The sequence below is a fragment of the Psittacula echo genome (genome assembly GCF_963264785.1).
Source record: "Psittacula echo genome assembly, chromosome: 4".
Classification (NCBI taxonomy): Eukaryota; Metazoa; Chordata; class Aves; order Psittaciformes; family Psittacidae; genus Psittacula; species Psittacula echo.
Genome location: NC_137738.1, coordinates 80,649,634 through 80,668,467, shown reverse-complemented (window position 1 = coordinate 80,668,467; position 18,834 = coordinate 80,649,634). Strand labels below are relative to the sequence as shown.

General features: G+C 37.8%; 1 protein-coding gene across 1 annotated transcript in view; it reads right to left on the bottom strand.

Moving 5' to 3' along the window:
• Window positions 1-18,834, bottom strand: part of EYS (eyes shut homolog) — a gene marked incomplete at its 5' end in the record, with an annotated part of 835,842 nt that overhangs the window by 11,970 nt on the left and 805,038 nt on the right. Inside the window, 3 exons of the mRNA XM_080615919.1 lie at window positions 387-548; window positions 12,848-13,020; window positions 18,324-18,498. Of these exons, the coding sequence (XP_080472045.1) occupies window positions 387-548; window positions 12,848-13,020; window positions 18,324-18,498 (510 nt within the window). The remainder of the gene's footprint in view (window positions 1-386; window positions 549-12,847; window positions 13,021-18,323; window positions 18,499-18,834) is intronic.

Below are 18,834 nucleotides of genomic sequence, written 5' to 3'. Positions count from 1 at the left end.
TTTATTACTTTATTTGTGGTCATTTTAAAATGCTGGGCCAAACACTCAGACAGTGAATCTTAGAGTAGCTGCACTGAAACTGTGGGATTAATATCAGTAAATGTCTGTTGTAAAACTGGCTAGAGTTACTTTTCAGGGGAAAATGGTCTCCTGAACTACTTCATTAAATACTTGATGGCTTTGGACTAGTCCAAAATTTTGTTATGTTTTTTCTTGTTTATGGTTTGTTATGTTTTTTCTGACGAACTTGATTATTCACAGTTCAAAACCAGTCACTGTGGACAGTGAGTCACAGAGACTGAAGGCCTGAATCACTTCAGTATACTGCCTTTCTTCAAAATAAAGGTACCTGCATGTATGATATCAGCAAGCTGGAAGATTCTTACCTGACTGAGTACCCAAATGCTGTGCAGTGTAAAACAAGATACCATCTGGAGATAGAGGCTGAAACTGCATTTTGATATGAGTCTTACGCCTGATATAGAAGGGTGCAAATGACATCCATGATGATTCATTACTTCTGAAAGATGGATCACTAATGGAAATATCTGAAAAATACAAGAGGAAGTGTCTTCTGAAAGGTGGTTTTTGTTTTGGTTTTTTTTTTCATTTTTATGGCACTGGTTGTTTACAGTTATTTTGTATAGTTCATAGCTGCTGTACAGAATACTTGCAAATCTTCCCTTTCCAAAGACTAAAAAAAACCCAGATACAGAATAAAACAGATAATAGCAAATCAATGCCATTTTGTATTCTGTGTGCCTTATTTTCATTAACAATCAATCCCATAATTGTAATGCAAAATAAATGTGATCTTGTGAGTGTTCATTTTCAAATAAATGTAAGTGCAAATTTTACATTTTTTAGAAATCTAAATGTAAAATACTGCTGTAGGAGTCAGAATAAACATTCATTTCTTCACCATCCAGATGAAAACCTTAGTGAAGGATTTTTAAGGAACTGCTGTGTGTGTAACAAGAATGCACAATTTAAGTGGAATGTCTTCATTAATTGTTGTCAAAATTCCTTCTTAGGATAATCGTGCTGAGATGCTTGATAATTCAAATTGTCCTATCTTATGCTGAAATGGAGCACAATTACAGTGAAGTTACAATGTACACTTTTGAGCTATACACAAATTCATTGTTCTGCCTTACCACTTCTACTCGGCGCTGATTGTTCATATACCCCTAGGAAACTGAGCTGGTTAAACTTCTGCCAACTGATGAATTATTATACTCTTCTATGCTGTTTATATCACTTGAAACTGTTTCCAGTTTTTCCCCATTATAACAACATTATATATTTGAGATATATTAGTTATTAGCTAATTCATTATTGAGTGCTTGCTAATTTGCTGTATTTGTGGGATTATAGGAATAAATCTAGCTATTTAGATGTGGAGGATCTATTTAGATTTCTGTGTGATAAGCCCTTTTTATTACTTAGTTAACAGCAGTTCCAAATTCCTGCACTCTAAGTGCTTCAGCCTTCAGTTCTCAGTTTTCCTACTGAAGCTATGCTGTTTCTCTTCAGAGAAGCCAACAGCTTTCTTCATTTTTGCTCTTCCAATTTCATAGTTTTATAGTAACTTGCTTGCAGTCAAATAAACCTTCAAGGTGTCCTCATAGTGCATTCCTAGGCAACCTTATGCTATCTATCTTTCCACACTCAGGTTTTCTGCACTGTGAATGCACTGGCCATCCAGTTGCACCTTGTATTGCCTATCACAGATGGAACTTAGTTATTAGATTGGTATGCAGTCAGCATGCTGCAAGATTTTGTGATTTGTTTATTTGTCACATCACCTTTCTCAGAATAGGATTCATGGTATTCCTCGTGGACTGCGTCCAGCAGACAGATCCACCATTGTATAGGATCCAGATCTCTCACTTGTTATCAGTATATGACTTGAGGATGCCTCTTGAATAGGTACTAACAATAAGGCTGGCTTTTTTATTGTTCATTTCCACCACTAGATCACAGTTAATACTTCTGCGGAAGATGCATGGATGTAACATCGCAAATTCTCAGCAAGTCTAAAAGTAAGTTTTAATCTCTGAGTATAAGTAAGGATTTATGAAATGCTTAAATGATCAGAATCAGGCTTTTGATGAGCTGTAACTCCACGTATGTATACATTCTCATGCAAACATATTATGTTAACAAATCATTTCCATCCTAAGCATCATAGTAGCTGTTATGATATCAAGGCTAGGTAGTGTCTGTAGTAATATATTCCATAATGTCCAAAATGTGAAGTTCCTGGCATCTGTACTTAAAAGCTGAAAGAAATAACAATGGTTTTAAGAGCAGCAATTACCCTGGACGATAAATACTAATAAAGCTTCACAGTCATATTAGGTTATGTAACTTGTATTACTAGATTGTTTTCAAAAGACAAAATAATACTTAATAATATTCATATGGATTTTTAGGTGCTTTTAATTTTTTCAATGAATAAGAGACAATGGTCTCCATTAGTATTTAAAAATCTAATCCCTATACTGATGTCTCCTTATTTAAAAATCAATCAGAACTAATAATTCATTTTGTACATAGACATTTTTGCTTTATGCATCATTTAGAAGTCAGCCTTCTCTTAGCAAATTTTTGCACAGTGAGACACATATGGAGTAACTGTGCCACAGTGGTCAGTCTTACATTAAAATATGCTACTGCTTAAAAGGTCATATCAGCTGAAGTGTACAATGAGGTATCTGAAAGTCTTTGTGTCAGATTCAGTCTCACTTTGTCAGTGTAGTTATTTCTTTACTGCTTGTGAAGAAAGCAGGGACAAAGACTAATGTGAAACAAAATGTTCAGCTGCAGCAGGATTGAAATGCTACATTGCTTATCATTGCAAGGTACATGAAAGGAAGATTGCTATGATAAAAAGCCTTGGAGCAGAGAGAGAACAAGGATGAAAAAAGGTAATTTTATAGTATCACTCAGAGAATGCATGAAATCCATGGCTTTACATTACAAACAGAGTAATAAAAAATAACACCCATATCTTGAGCAGATGTCCGAATGCTTTAGAAAGCAGGTATTATTCTGATTGATAGATACCAAATAAAATGCTCTGTTTAACAAAGTTCATTCTGAAACTTCTAAGATGCAAATATTGTATTCCCATTTTGGTAAAAAAAGTGTTTTATTCCCAATAAATATATCCTAACAAATGTCAGAAAGCAACACGTTTTGAAACAACACAGCAGGACTAACTGCAGGAAGTACTAGAATGTCTTCTAATTTTCTTGTAAATTATCTTTAGATCCTGTAAGTGCTGATTGTATACATGGAGGAAGTCTGACTTCACAGGTACATGGAAATGTACACCCATATCTCAGAACAGAATGCTTTAACTCTACTGCAGTGCACAAAGATGATCACTGTAAAAATTCATTTTTGCAAAATTGCATCTATAGATAGACAAACTTTTCTAGTGAAGAATAGGACAATTTAAGATTTTCAATTTGCTTTTATGGCAGGTATGTGCAAAACTAACATGTCATGTCAAATGCTGTTGCTCTCTTGGCAATAAACTTTTCCCACCCAAGACAAGAAAATAAGCTCAGCTAAGCTTCCACAAGATAGTTCCTGTGTTATATATGCTTACTCCAGAGAAACTCTTTGCTTAAATAAATGAAGTGAATGAATATCTTTGCTAATCCTATAAGATGAATTTGTAGGACCTGTGTTGTGTAACTACTGCATTACTCACTAGGGTGCTCAGCACTGTGTGATGTATTGTAAACACAACAGGCATTTAAGCAAATATTTCTGTTCTGTACCTGATTAATGACCCACTTCTCTAAGCTGAGTAGTAGTATCTGATGAAGCTATACATTTCTAAATGATACCAAGAGAAACTCTAAATCCCTTTAGACCAGTTACAGCTATGGGAACACAAAGTTTCTGCAAGTACTATTGCTGAAGCGTGATTTTCTTCCCCTCTACTATCTGGGTATCTCCTGCTATCCTTGTTTGGTCAGCCCTGTAACACTCACGTATCCTATATAACTGTTATGATCAAAGCTTTTTAGGTTATATTCTTGCAGCTCTATTTCCACCACTGAAACAAATGTGCTTGTACACATCCCAGTCTACATTTTGATGGCATTACATCACATTACTTTCAGCAAGCCCATTTTGTTGTTCAGCATGTCAAGGAAATTTACTGTGGAAATGTATAACAGGCAACATGAAAAACTGAGCTCAAAATCCAAGATGGAAGCACAGAGGCTGTGGAAGTAGGAATGGGCCACCCAGCAGGAATGCAAAGTCTGAGTGGAACAGAGATGGAGTTGGGAATTGAAACGCAGCAGGGTTTGAAACTGGCAAAGGATACAAAGGGAAACAAGGGCTTCCAACAAGAAGGAAACCAGTTATGACATGGCTGGCAGCGCAGAGACCTCTACAACAACAGCCCTGCCCAGAGTAAGGCAAGCAGGAGAGGCCAGGGGAGCAGCCATGTCAGCTCCAGAGGCCAGATAAGCAGGGAGTTCCACAGTGATGAGGCAGAAGTCAAGGTCAAGCCTGCAAATCAGTCTGTGGATCAGGGTCCAGGTCCAGGTCAACACAGCCAGGCAAGGCATGAATGTGATGCTGCTGCAGTGTAGATCAGCAAAGTATAAAGGGCAGGAGCCTCTAAAAGCTGCTCCTGAAGCAAGGCAGGAGGAAATTCCTGCTCAGGCGTCTCAGCAAAACTGTCTTCAAGACCAGACACCAGCCCTGTCCCTAGGCCAGCTCTGCAACCAAGCAGACAAACCCTCAGGAAGTGGTGGGAGGATGGGCTCAGGGTCCTGGCACTTGCAGTGCAACTTTAGCAGCTCATTAGCAATAAACAACTGTCTGAAAGCTTCAAACTCCACTGTTAGAAGTTTTCAATGGTTTCATTAACTCGTAGAGAGAAAGTGAGCAGCTCTGTCAGTCGCTTCTTTAATTTTGGAAAACAATGACAAATATGGCTGTGTGGAAATCTTAAGATGCAATTTACTTAAGGTAGTAGCTCAAAGATTTCTGATATTGCGTAGACATATTTTTCCTTTTCTTGTGTAAATATTTGGAAAAACTAAAAAAAAAATCACCTTATCTAAATGGATTTTTCTGATGAATTATCGCTTTTTATTTAATCTTTGAAGACCTAACTTTTCAGAATACATAAACTAATCCAAAATATAGCAAAAAAAAAAAAGAAAAAATATAGCTCAACTTCCATTTTTTAACAAGTAGAGCATGTTAACAGAAGTATAAATTAACACAACTCGAGTATGATTCTATGATTCTATAAGAACAATGTACTCATGAAAGCTGTAATTTTGCCAGGCCTGCAGCCATTAGTAATCCTTGCTGTCCCTGAAGAGAAGAAAATGAGGCAATAGTTATTCTGAGCAATAGTGGAACAGAAGACTGTAATTTTGTAAGTGAAGTCTACTGTTCTGTTTGGTTTTGTTGTAGTGGAGTTGCAGTCTTTACTATGAGCTAAATAGACGTCTAATTATCTAAGAAGTAACACTGAGGAGCATATGGCTAAATCTCTAAAGAGACTTCTGGTCTTCCAAAGCCTAAAATAGCTATTACTAGCCAAAGTCAAAACGGTAGAACTTAGTCTTTCAGGACGACACATATTAAGAGATGAGTGCCAAAGAATAAGTTATATGAGCCAACAAATTGTAATAGGAGCAGATATGAAACCTTGATACTAGGAAATCAATTGGACCAGAAATCTGAACCTGATTCTCCTGCATCTGAAGATGTGGATATTATAACCAGAATAAGGGTGATTTCTATTTCAGTTGTCCAATGAATATTTCGGTAAACAAAAATTTCCTAGAAGAGATCAGACCATAGAAGCAAACCCCAAAGACCATACAAACCCAATCGCTCAGTGGTTATTATTTTCTTTGAGGGTATGACATATACATGGGTTCAAATATTTGCATTATGATAGTGAAAGTGAATGCTTAATCACCAGGCAATTAGGAAAATGGGATATAAACAAAATCTACAAATGTTGAACCCATGCCTGCATTTGGTAGCAAGCTTATTCTAAGTACTGAAATCTCTGAAGATGCTTTCAATATGAAACCTGCAAGAAGAAACACCCAGTCTGAGATTCCCTCACTGCGACCATTTCGGCACTGGAAGCCTTCAACTGCCTAAAGACTAGCGCATTAGGTGGGACTGTGAGTATTTCAGTGCAGCCTGAGAAAGCAATTGGAAAAGAATTAAGCATCTATGATTTTGTTAATCTAGTTTCAAATTGAGATCTTCACTTACATTTTGGAATGGATTTAGTATGACAACAGTGCAAGTGTGCTTTGAGGAGAACTGGAGCACAAGAAAGCTGGTATTCTGCATAGTGTTTCTGAGAGTAATTAAGTCATAGAATCATAGAATCACAGAATAGTTAGGGTTGGAAAGGATCATCAAGTTCCAACCCCCCTACCATGGGCAGGGACACCTCACACTAAACCATACCACCCAAGGCTCTGTCCAGCCTGGCCTTGAACACCGCCAGGGATGGAGCATTCCCAGCTTCCCATTCCAGTGCCTCACCACCCTCTCAGTAAAGAATTTCTTCCTTATATCCAATCTAAACTTCCCCTGTTTAAGTTCGAAACCGTTACCCCTTGTCCTATCACTACAGTCCCTAAGGAAGAGTCCTTCCCCAGCATCCTTATAAGCCCCCTTCAGATACTGGAAGGCTGCTATGAGGTCTCCATGCAGCCTTCTCTTCTCCAGGCTGAACAGCCCCAACTTTCTCAGCCTGTCTTCATACGGGAGGTGCTCCAGTCCCCTGATCATCTTCGTGGCCCTCCTCTGCACTTGTTCCAACAGTTCCATGTCCTTTTTATGTTGAGGACACCAGAACTGCACACAGTACTCCAAGTGAAGTCTCACGAGAGCAGAGTAGAGGGGCAGGATCACCTCCTTTGACCTGCTGGTCACGCTCCTGTTGATGCATTCCAGGATACAGTTGGCTTTCTGGGCTGTGAGCGCACACTGAAGCCGGCTCATGTTCATTTTTTCATCGACCAACACCCCCAAGCCCTTCTCTGCAGGGCTGCTCTGAATCTCTTCTCTGCCCAACCTGTAGCTGTGCCTGGGATTGCTCCGACCCAGGTGTAGGACCTTGCACTTGGCATGGTTAAACTTCATAAGGTTGGCATCAGCCCACCTCACAAGCGTGTCAAGGTCCCTCTGGATGGCATCCCTTTCCTCCAGCGTATCAACCGAACCACACAGCTTGGTGTCATTGGCAAACTTGCTGAGGGCGCACTCAATCCCACTGTCCATGTCACCAGCAAAGATGTTGAACAAGACCAGTCCCAACACCGATCCTTGAGGGACACCACTTGTTACTGATTTCCAGCCGGACATGGAGCCATTGACCACAACTCTGTGAGTGCTGCCATCCAGCCAGTTCTTTATCCACCGAGTGGTCCACCTATCAAATTTATGTCTCTCCAATTTAGAGACAAGGATGTCATGTGGGACAGTGTCGAACGCTTTGCACAAGTCCAGGTAGATGACATCAACTGCTCTGCCCCTGTCCATCAGTTCCATAGCCTCATCATAGAAGGCCACCAAATTGGTCAGGCAGGATTTCCCCTTAGTGAAGCCATGCTGGCTATCACCAAGCACCTCGTTGTTTTTCATGTACCTTAACATGCCTTCCGGGAGAATCTGCTGCAACAGTTTACCAGGCACAGAGGTGAGACTGACTGGTCTGTAATTCCTCAGGTCATCCATTTTCCCCTTCTTGAAAATGGGGGTTATACTTCCCTTTTCCCAGTCGTCAGGAACTTCACCTGACTGCCACTATTTTTCAAATATGATGGACAGTGGCTTGGCAACTTCATTCGCCGGCTCCTTCAGGATCCATGAATGGATTTCTTCAGGTCCCATGGACTTGTGTACATTCAGGTTCTTAAGATGGTCTCAAACCATATCCTCTCCTACAGTAGGCCCAAGTTCTTCATCAAAGTCAGGGAAATAGGGATTAATTTTGGCATTAAGACACATTTAGCATGAAAGTACCCATTATGTTCAATATAACATAAGACAGGATTCAGTTACTTAAATATGTTTGTCACTTGCCACTGAGATGCTTTAGCATCTCCAGGCCATCCACATAGGCCTGGTCGGTATAAGAGCAAGCACAGGACCTGCAGCAGTTGGCAGCTTCAAGCTGTGAGGAAAGCTTGGTGGAAACAGAAGGCTCAAACTAAGCTAGTAAGTGGCTGCAGTTGTTCTTTAAATAGTTAAACACAGAAACACAAGTTTCCAAATAATAACTGTGAAACTGTGAGTGCATTAAGCCAGCAAGTCTAACTGCATTGTCAGATAAATCCAACATATGCATGCATGCATGTATGTATGTATGTGTGCTTAAGTGTCTGTATGTAAGGTGTCTTGCCATGTAAATGTCTTGAGCTAAGTCATACTGAGAATTAATTTGTCTTACAATAGCAATCAAAATATGTCAAGTAAAGTTCTAGACTATGCAGAAAGAAAAAGTCCTTTATAATAAAAATTATTCCAAAAGTCAGTTTCTTCCATTTTTCATTCATTCATCATGACTGTGAAGAAGGATTAGTTACAGAATTCTCATTATTTTTTCTTTTCTGACAGTTTATCAGGTATTTTCAAAAATTTGCTGTATTTTTTGTATCAGAATAATGGAATTTGATATCAGAATATCAAGAAGTTGACTTGAGCTGATAAACATGGCCAAAGGAAGATGCTTGGCATTTGTTCATCAAAGAAATAGCTTTATTGCTTGAGAAGAATCTCATTAAATTGAGATAGAACAATGAAAAACTCTTCATATTTGCTTTCATTTCTTTAAGAGCTGTACATTGACATGCAGTATTTGTAGCTATGGAATTCAGAGACTAATACGTAATTGAAGATTACTTATTTCTTTGTGAAAAGTGCAATAGCATCCACTATGACGCCCTAAAGTTAAAAAAAAATATTTTAATAGATTTTATGAAAGTATGTGGCACAAACTAATCCTATTAAAGAAAACTGCTGAATAATTTTAAATTTACGGAAACATTGTCATCAACACTGGGTTTATTTTAGCCACTGGCAAGTCTTCTCCAATACTGCCATCTATAGAGTCTTTCAAATATTACATTGCTGTCCCCTTAAATGGGAATATTATCACGCCTGTGAAATCTTACAATTGACCAATCTGAAATTATTTGGTTCTTCATTCCTCCACAGAATCAAGTAAATTATCTAGGACATAAATTTCATATGCTTAGTCTCTAGAGAAATTCTAGCTTATGTGTAAATATATCTCAGTGCTTAACAGAATGTCAGAGGAACTTCATTGACTCCAACTTTATTTTTGCTCAAGTTTTCCACTGTCTGAAGTGATACTGTTTATGACAAGATGAGAGACATGATTGAATCCACTAAACAAATAGCAAAAAAAAAAAAAAAAAAAAAAAAAAAAAAAAAAAAAAAAAAAAACCAGAAAAAAAAAAGGCACAAATGTTTGGATGTTGACGACTACTTCAAGGGCATGTCGTATACAGTTGCTGTGTGAAACTTTTCTGTCAACCTTCATTATTGGTCACTGCTAAAGACAGGATTACTAGCCTCACAGAGGAACACTGTTCTTATAGAGGAATAAGCTGCTGAGACACAATCTAGTAGGGATTAGAATACAATTGCGGACAGTCATGGATAACATACCTATTTTTAATGTTCACATCTCTTAATAACTATTAGTTATGAAACAGATATTGAGTTCAAATATATCATAATAGTGTGCTATAAATCAAATTATCTGCAGCAAAAGGTGTTTAGATTTTTGCTTCTTCCCCAGGAAGAATCATCCTTGATGCTCATCTTTGCTACTTTTTCTCACAAGTAGTAATCATACTGAAGCCTTTAGGTCTACTATACACTTGCAGGAGAGCTGAAACAATAAGTACCTTAGAGATTTCTCCCTCTTCAGGAACCCTTTAAGATATCTAATTACAGAGGTACTCACTGAGCTAAACAATAAGCTGGAATTTGGTGTGCAAGGCCATGCAGTAGACTCTCCAAAGTGCTGGGAGCTGGAACCTCTGTTGGTTTTGAACATTGTGTTAAGGAAATAACTACACTAAATTGCATGCTGATGTGGGTTGAAGGTTCACTTAATCAGAAGACAATTTAGAGTTGTCTGGTACTTCAGTTGCAAACTTTAAGTCAAACGAACAAAAGCTTTTTTTAGCATTATATTTTGGTGGAAAATGTAACTACTTTAAAAAAAAAATCCTAGATAAACTGTTTTCCTTGCATTCTCAATCCTAGTGGTTAAGGCAGCAATAAACTAAGAATTAACACTGCGTCAGATCTTGGCAATGTTTGATTGCTCTTTAGGCACTTCAGGATTTGGACTGGTTTTGTTGTGTTACTGTTACAGTTCTGACCTTTTCAACCAGTGGAACAGAATTATCTGCGGCTTCATGTGTTATGAGCAGTCTTAGAAGTGGTCTGAGTCCAGATGGCAATGTTTACACTAAGTAAAAAGACTCCTAGATAAATATTCCATTTCCTTCCCATTTCATTACAACCAATTTTTATTCTGGCAGTATAATTTAATCATTTTTTTATTTGTTTACATCAATGTTACCTTTAGAAACCTAACACCCTTGAAGAACCATCCTGTCTTATGAGTGTTAATGGGTTTAGACAACACAGAGCACCAAAGAAGTGGAGCTTTAATTTATTCTAGAATTAATGTGTTACACTGCCTTGCCTGAGCAGGCTTTGTTCCTTGCACCCATTCAAATGTAATTTTCAACCCTCTTCTCTCTAGTGCTCCTTATGGATGCTTGCCTTTCCAAAATAGGTCCTCAATTTTATAGGCATCTTTCTGCTGCACTTCAGTCACCAGTCTGCTGCCTACCCGCTATACCACTTGGTCTTTCTCCTAGAAAAGCAAGTCCTGGCACTTGCTTTGGCAGGTTGAAATGTACAATGAAATATTTGATCTCAGAGTGTCAGACCAAAAAATACCAGTGTACTACTCGCTGAATATTCATTGATCATGTACAGCCTGTTGGATATGCAGGATAATTGAAACTGCTACCCTCTTTTCATCGGTTGGGTTGATTTCTTCTAACTTCCTCTAAAATACATGGTTTAATACACATCTTACCACAACGTTCTGAGGATATTGCTCAGTATTTACATTTTGGCAATGAGCATTGTGAAAGTGGACCTCTCTGTGAATTTCAGGCCATATGAGCCATTAAAACTACGTTCTTTAACTGATGTTGCTCTCCCTGGGTTTACCTTTGTACTAACTAAGTTTTCCAACTACCAAACACCTGCTCATGCAGCTCTGACTTCTAAAGCTTAACCATAATGTACCATATCTCTGTGCTGATAGTCATTGCACCCTTGGTGGTTTGAGTTGCTGCTCTAAGCAGGTTTCTTCATGTTACTCTTTAAGAACAGTTATGTCTTCAGCTGCAGATACACTTTCATCCCCCATGGACATAGTTCATAAAGAACAACAATAATTTTTAATGTTTGCTAGGCAAGTTAGTTGCTTGATTTTTGTCAGTTTATATTTAAGCCCCCTAAATTTGTGGTCACAGTAGTCTTCCTTATTGTGGTTCTACCTCTAATGCCCCATTTACTCATTTCACCTGACCTGTCTCATGCAGTCCATATTGTTCTCCTGTATTTACTGGTTGCTATTATTTGGTAAAGTCCTATTCGTTCTTACCGTTTGTTATTCTCCTCTACTTTTTCCCTCATAAATCTCATCTGTCTTTTTCTCACACTTCTTCCCCTTCTTTCTTGCACATTTATTAGTCCCCATCATTTAATTACCATTTGTTCTCTCCTGGTCCCTTGGGCTGTTCATTGCTCTCTGTCTCTTTTTCTTTTGGCTCCAATAATCACCATCAATCCAGAGATGAGATATTCAGTCTTGATAAGCAGCTGTTTTTTTACAAGTTTGCCATTCACTAAAAGTGCAAACTGCACTTGAAAAAAGTCTCATGATAATTCATTATTCTGACAGAGTGAGGTGAAACACAGGGCAAAGAGTTTGGTCAGGACCCATACTCCCTATTCATAAAATCACATCTTTTAAATAAACCAGAGAGGAACTCTCTAATGTGTTTACCAGATATGTTGACAATCTACAAGAAATACAATTTTCTGTTGCTCAGATATGTGCTATTTGTACTGGTAATAGTAGCCATCACAAAAAGATCCAAATCTATTCTGAAACCAGAACACAGGAGTGTTTACCTGATTAATTACCTGCTTTATGTATAGCACCTGTCCTGGTGATCCATGTCTTGAATCCAGATAGCATTACTTTCAAAAAGCTTGCTTGAAATGAGAATTCAAAGTTGAAAAGTTCATCTAAAGAGCCCTGAAAAACTCTTTGCAACAGATACAATAGAGCAAGCACATTCTTATATGGAATAAAGAATTTAAGAATGACTTCCAATGTACTTTGTTATGGTGAGCTTGGGAATTGAACTAATTACTGTAACGCTGCTTTGCAAGGCTTTCTGTCCCCTTGGCATTTAACAAAGCACAGCTACACTGCCCATGAAAATTTCATTGAATAATTTGAAAAAAACAGATGTAAAAATAGGTAGAAAACAATATCTAAAAATGCATAGGTTTTTTTGTATTCTTGATGTTTTTCCTAATAGAAAGGAGCACCGCTTTCTAATTTAAAATCTATTTTGTACTTCGGGTCTTTGTGTCACATTTAATCGATATATTACAACATACCGTGTTTTTTCACCAAGGCATTATAGCATACCTGTATGTACAGTGTATTATCCATTTGACATACCTTGTTCACAATAGGTACCGGTTGTTCCAAGAGGACAGTGACATGTGTAGCCGTTAGGCAGCGGCACACAAGTACCACCTTGCTTACACAGATGTGGAGGAACGTGCTCAGGTTCACACACTGACACAGTTTCTGTGCAAAATGCACCTTTCCATCCAGTGAGGCAGTCACAGCTACAGTGGTAAGTGAAAGGAAAGAATGCAACATTATTACCAAAAGAATCAACAAGACAATAGCAAGGTAATCAACACATTCAAGTCTGGATACCTGTATTTAGTCATCTGAACCAAAATGGTTAAGAGAAAAGTGTAGTAACAAAGTTTCTCATGGTCATTTTAGGTTTATTTTATTGTAAAAGAAACATGTACTCAATAGGAAATGTTTTATTTTATATCTTAGTATTAACACTAACTGCAAATTTAAAATTAGTATGAATTCTATAGAAATTGTTAAATAAAGAATACACTTAGCATTGATGTTGCTAGTGCCCTCCTTACTAAAATGTTTCAAAATAGTTAAAATATTTCAGATCTGTATTTTGGAACTTAGTGACACTTTATGCTAAACAGAATTATTCCATTGAATAAGAGCACTTACAGATTTTTCGCTGGAAGTTTTCTCTTTCAGAGTTAAGAATGAAAACTTGTATATCTTGATTGATTCTTAGGTCATGCCTTGTATATGTGCAAAATCATGATTTTTTTCTTCAAACTCACTGCATTACACTTTCCCCATTAATCAGCTCACTGTTTCTGGGCAAAACTTAATGAGGAGTCTGTGAAACTCTGTTGTTTCACTGAACCTTCAGATAAGACAGCAACATGTAAACAAAGCACAGCCAACAAGCCTTTCAGAGTGATAAACAGCTATTTGGAATGAAGGGAAAAAGAGGACAGGACCTTGCAAAAGCAAAAGCACCTCAATTCATCAAAGTCAGCATCAGAACACTTCCTGTGTCAGCTATAAATGTTATGCTTTGATGCATAAAAGCTACTGAGGAGGGGAAGTAATTTAACTCCCTGAGTGCAAACAGAAATGCCTCTTTCTTGGGCTGGGAAGCAGGGTGTTTGGAACTGAAACTACTGCTGTTGGGCAGCATACACAAGGGTTATTCCCCTTTTCTCTTGCTTGTGTCTGTGTATAAATTTCTTTTTATTCTTGTCTTTTAGGACCTAAAAAAACCTTTTAGGACCTAAAAAACGAGTTGAAAATTATTTGCGGAGAGTTGAACATGTTTGCTGTGGGCTGTGGCAAAGGTCTATGAAAGAATGAAATCTCTTTTACTTAACAGTCCCAAAAAAGTTAGACTGGGATTGGAAAGTTTAGATCCAAGATTTCCTAATCTTTAGCAAGGTAAGGGAAGGTGTAATCTTTCAAATCCTTTCCATCATGTGGCCTGCTATGCTGGTCTAATTTTCTGTATATTTTATTGATTGTCATTGCTTGTTTTTCCAAACCAGAAGAACACAATGGCTTTCAACATCACTCCTGCCTTTACTCTTAGAGATTTAAAGACCTATTTAGAATTATAGAGCATCTCAAATTAGAAGGGACCCATAAGAATTGTTGAGTCCAACTTCTTGCTCCTTCCAAGACTACCTAAAACTAAATCAAACGGCTAAGAGCATCGTCCAGATGTTACTTGAATTTCTTAGATATAAAAGGTAAAATTCATTCTGAGATCTAGACACCTAATTTTATGTTATGCATGATGTTGCTTTCCTAGAGATATGTGAGAGGCAACTAATAGAGAACACTGAAAGCTCAAGTTTACACAATGGGGTCCTAGAGTAGATGCTTGAGCTCGTGTGCTCATGTGCTCAATAATGTGGTCCAGCTGAAACAGTCAGGAGAACTGAGCACTATCAATCTCACAAAGCAATACACACATGGCTCTAATGATGAGGTGCTGCATTCAATTGCCTCAACACAGGTATTTAGTGCCATCTGACATGCTATGGTGTATCTGAGGGATCTGCACAAAACCTGCAGATAATATAGAAGTGCTGCAGAAGACTTGTGTCCTTCTGGACATCCTATAGAGATGGAAAAAGTTATCTCAGGATCTGTGCTATTAGAATGTCATTGACTGTGTAGGATCTTACACATTTACCTCACATGGAGTCAGAAGAGATTAAGATTGGAAGGAAATTAACTATACTTAAACAACGAGTATACTCAAATACTACAAATGTGTCCCATTAAGCCAATTTGAGTGATGATTTTTAGATAGCAAATTCACTCCAAAACCTTTATGGAGGTAAGCCACAATAATTAAATAGAGAAATACCTTTACCCTTAAAAACTATGCAAGTATGTCCTTGCATTAAAATTTAATTCCATCCATGCACTGAAAATGGGTTCAAATTGAATTAAACCTAGCAATGAAACAACAGCAAATAAATTTATGGGGCTCTACCATATAGATGTACGGTTTGATTTCCTAAACTGAAGTGACTAGTGCTGTTTAAAAGCTATAAAGTACAGGAAAATCTACATGAGGTTTGGAGATACAACAGGAGACTTAAATGAGTCCTAAGCTCTTCTGAAGCAGCAGCTGAAGGCCAAATGGTCTACCCATGAGCATCTAGAGTGACAGCACATGCTTACATTTGACAAATTGAATCCTGCCTGTTACGCCTGATGTTCTGTTCGAAGTGCACATAAGACATGCTTTTTCTCTTACTTCAGCAACAAGCAACACCCATAACGCATCATAAACAATCTTGTTATATGCATTTTCTATTTTGTATGATTCTGTGCCATAAGTAAAATAATGGAGGATATTATTGTCCCTTGAATATTAAAGTCTTAATTTTATTATTCAAATATTTCATCTTTATTTTTTAAAAACATAGTAGTTGTCCTCTGTTGCAGGCCAGAATGTAAAGTGTAATGCTGTATATCTCTGCTTCCATTTAAATCAAAGTATTATCCCTATAGCAACTGAATCTACAGCATTGCACACTTTCTGGCACATTGGTGAAAGTAAGACATAAAAATAGCTCAAAGGAGCAGGAAAAACCTCTGGAGAGATTGCATTTCAGGAGAAAAAGTATTTGAACACAAATCCAGTTCCCTCAAGGACTCTGCTTTCAAAGGAACACAAATAATTTGAAAACAGAAAGAAGTTCCTTCTGGGAAAATGTGAGATGGTATTGACACCTACTACTACATTGACAAAAACGATATGCGTTCTGCATCCACACCTCTTTCTTTGGCAATGTTTCACTTTTTTGTGAGAAGAAAAAGTGGCCATTACTAGTACATGCATGCTTATATACATAGTCTGTGAAGACCTAGCTGTCCTGAAATAGGAGGAGAGGAATATAATTCAGCAGTAAGTCATGACAAATTAAAACCAAATGAAACCCAGAAGAAAAAAAAAAAAAAAGAACCCCACTATTTTAGAACAACCCCTAAACAAATCTGGAATACTAATTATGAAACTATAATGATGAAAAAGAATTTTGTGTCATATCAAGCTTGCAATATTGTTATGTCAACAGCTGCCACTCTAGCCTGCCACCTTCTTTCCAAATGTTCTCTAAATCTTGCTGGTGGTGGCTCTGTGTATCTTATGGTTGGGAAAATGACTTTTCATGACTGGGAAAGTTGCTGAAGCAAGGATTTAGGGTGGATGGTGTAGGTGGGTAGGTGAGAGTCTGCATTTCCAATACCTTTCTTTCCTTCCAGTTTTGGTTTTGTATCTCCTCTAATATCCTCATGTGTGAAAAGAGTGTCATTCTGCTTTCTTGTTCCTCAGAAAGATCAAACACTCTGAAAATCAAGGGTTTAACATTTCTGGAAGGATCATGCAAAGTGCATTAATTGGGACATAATGTAGTGCAACAAATGGAAAGCAATCCCAAATTATATCATTCAAAGTATTTCCTTCATTTCTGTATTTAAGAGACTATAAATACACTTGTGAGGGGAATGGGGAGGAAACTGCACACTTCCTCTCAAGGGTGAATATTCCAAATTTTAGTACAGCCTTACTAGCTTTGTAGTAGCTTTTAGTTTTGTACAGGTTTTCTTGCAGATGAAGATTTGTCTAAGGGCAGCAAAACCAGTTACCATATAATGCCCTCTCCAACACAGTTAGTAGACTGTTTTTAGCTTGACAGGTATGCAAACGCTTTTCTTTGTAGCACACAGAATAACAGGTCTTTGTTGTTTTGAAGAAGAATCATACATAGGTTCCATTGTGCAAAACTTGTTTTTTTCTTCCTCTTGTCTTGCTGTCTGCAGTGTTTTCAGTCAGTGTCTTCAGATGTTTTAAATGAGCACTTTTGTCTTTTTTAAAGAATATGTAAATACATGTAAATAAATGAACACATGAGGAAGCACATGAGGGAAAGCAAGTATAATTAATCTTGGCAGATACTTCCAAAATCAAAAGTGCTCCTAAGCAAAGGTTTTACAGCTGAGTTACAAAATGTTTGAAAACAAGCTTTATTACAATGGAAGTGTTGACACACAACAGCAATTTGGAACTGCGAATGTACTTCCTTCTTGTATGCCTTACAGTCTGGACACTGATCCATCTGCACTTAGTGATGAGGCATGAAACACCATACACATATCTGGGCCAGCTCCTTTCCACCATTTATTATCCCATAGATCAGCCAGGTGATCAGCTTATATGAACTGACCTAGTTCAACCTATTTCAACATAAGATTCTTACTAATACACTTTGTTTTGATTGAAATTTATTAAGAAGGTCCTGCATGGGTAGGCTAGCCAGCAGATCTGGAAAGGCAACCATGAATGAATGCTTGAGTGGCATGAAGACTGACCAGGAAGGTGCACTTGACAGTCAGGAAAACATCCACAGAAATCACAACTGGAGGCACGGAGAACTGTGTGTATTAAGGAGTGGCTGAGCATGAGAGAAGGATATATAGGTGCTAGGTAAGGAAAGTCTTAAGGATTTAAATTGGCTCAGAACTTTCTGATGTTGAGCAGCCAGTGTTTTACTCTAGAAATGGGTTCTTAGATAAAACCACTATTTTCCAGGAAACAGAACTCACCTATTTTTATTCCATCAACCATGTTTATATATTAAGGCAGTCAAGCTCTTCTCTTTGCTATTTGTTCTCTGCTAGCTAGGCTTCTCGCTGAGTTTTTGAAAAATTTCTTTCTTACCCGTCTAGTTCTTTCCCTGCATTTTGTCATAAGTCTGGATGCCAGTGACTTCAGTGGAGCAGAACCGGTCCTTGGAATTTCTTCAGAAAGTTCCCCAGGAAGTGGCAACGCATAATTCTAATATTCATTTTGATTTTATTAAAGTAAGGATTAAAATTCTCTGTGTAATTAAAGGAACCATTCAGCAGTTTTCATTCTTTCCTTCCTCCTAACAAGGTGATAGGCTCCTGGAGACGTCTGTTACCAGGCCACTAAACTACCATAGTTATAAGTCTAGAGATCAGTCCATGCTGTAGTCTAAAACATATATATGTATATACTTACTAAACAGTAGAGCCACTTTCAATGCACTTCCCACCATTTCTGCATTTTATTAAACTGCATGGGGAGTCTTTACATTGTCCAACACTGCGACCAGAATTGGGGTGACCTTCTGGATTTCCAGGTGATTTAAACTCTTGATTTATGCTGGTGCGAAATTGAACATCAAAAATGCAACCTCAAAAATCAAACGAAAAAATAAATGAAGTTTAATCTAGACACAGGAAGTCAAAAGAAACCAAAGAGCAGGACAGTGGACTAAGGAGTGACTAGGTACAATTTTGTGTTTACACATGCACGCTCTTATAAGAATGCATCTATATCAGATAAAAGTGGTAGCCCAACCCCCCCCCGCCAAAAAAAAACCCTCTAAAGAAACCCCAACAGAAAAAACAACAACAGAAAAGGAGAACAGATGTCAGGAAGTCTTTTTAACGTAAAATATGTAAGGATCTAGAGGACACACAAATATAACGGAGGCAGGGAAAGTGGATTTGAAACTCCTTAGGCTGAA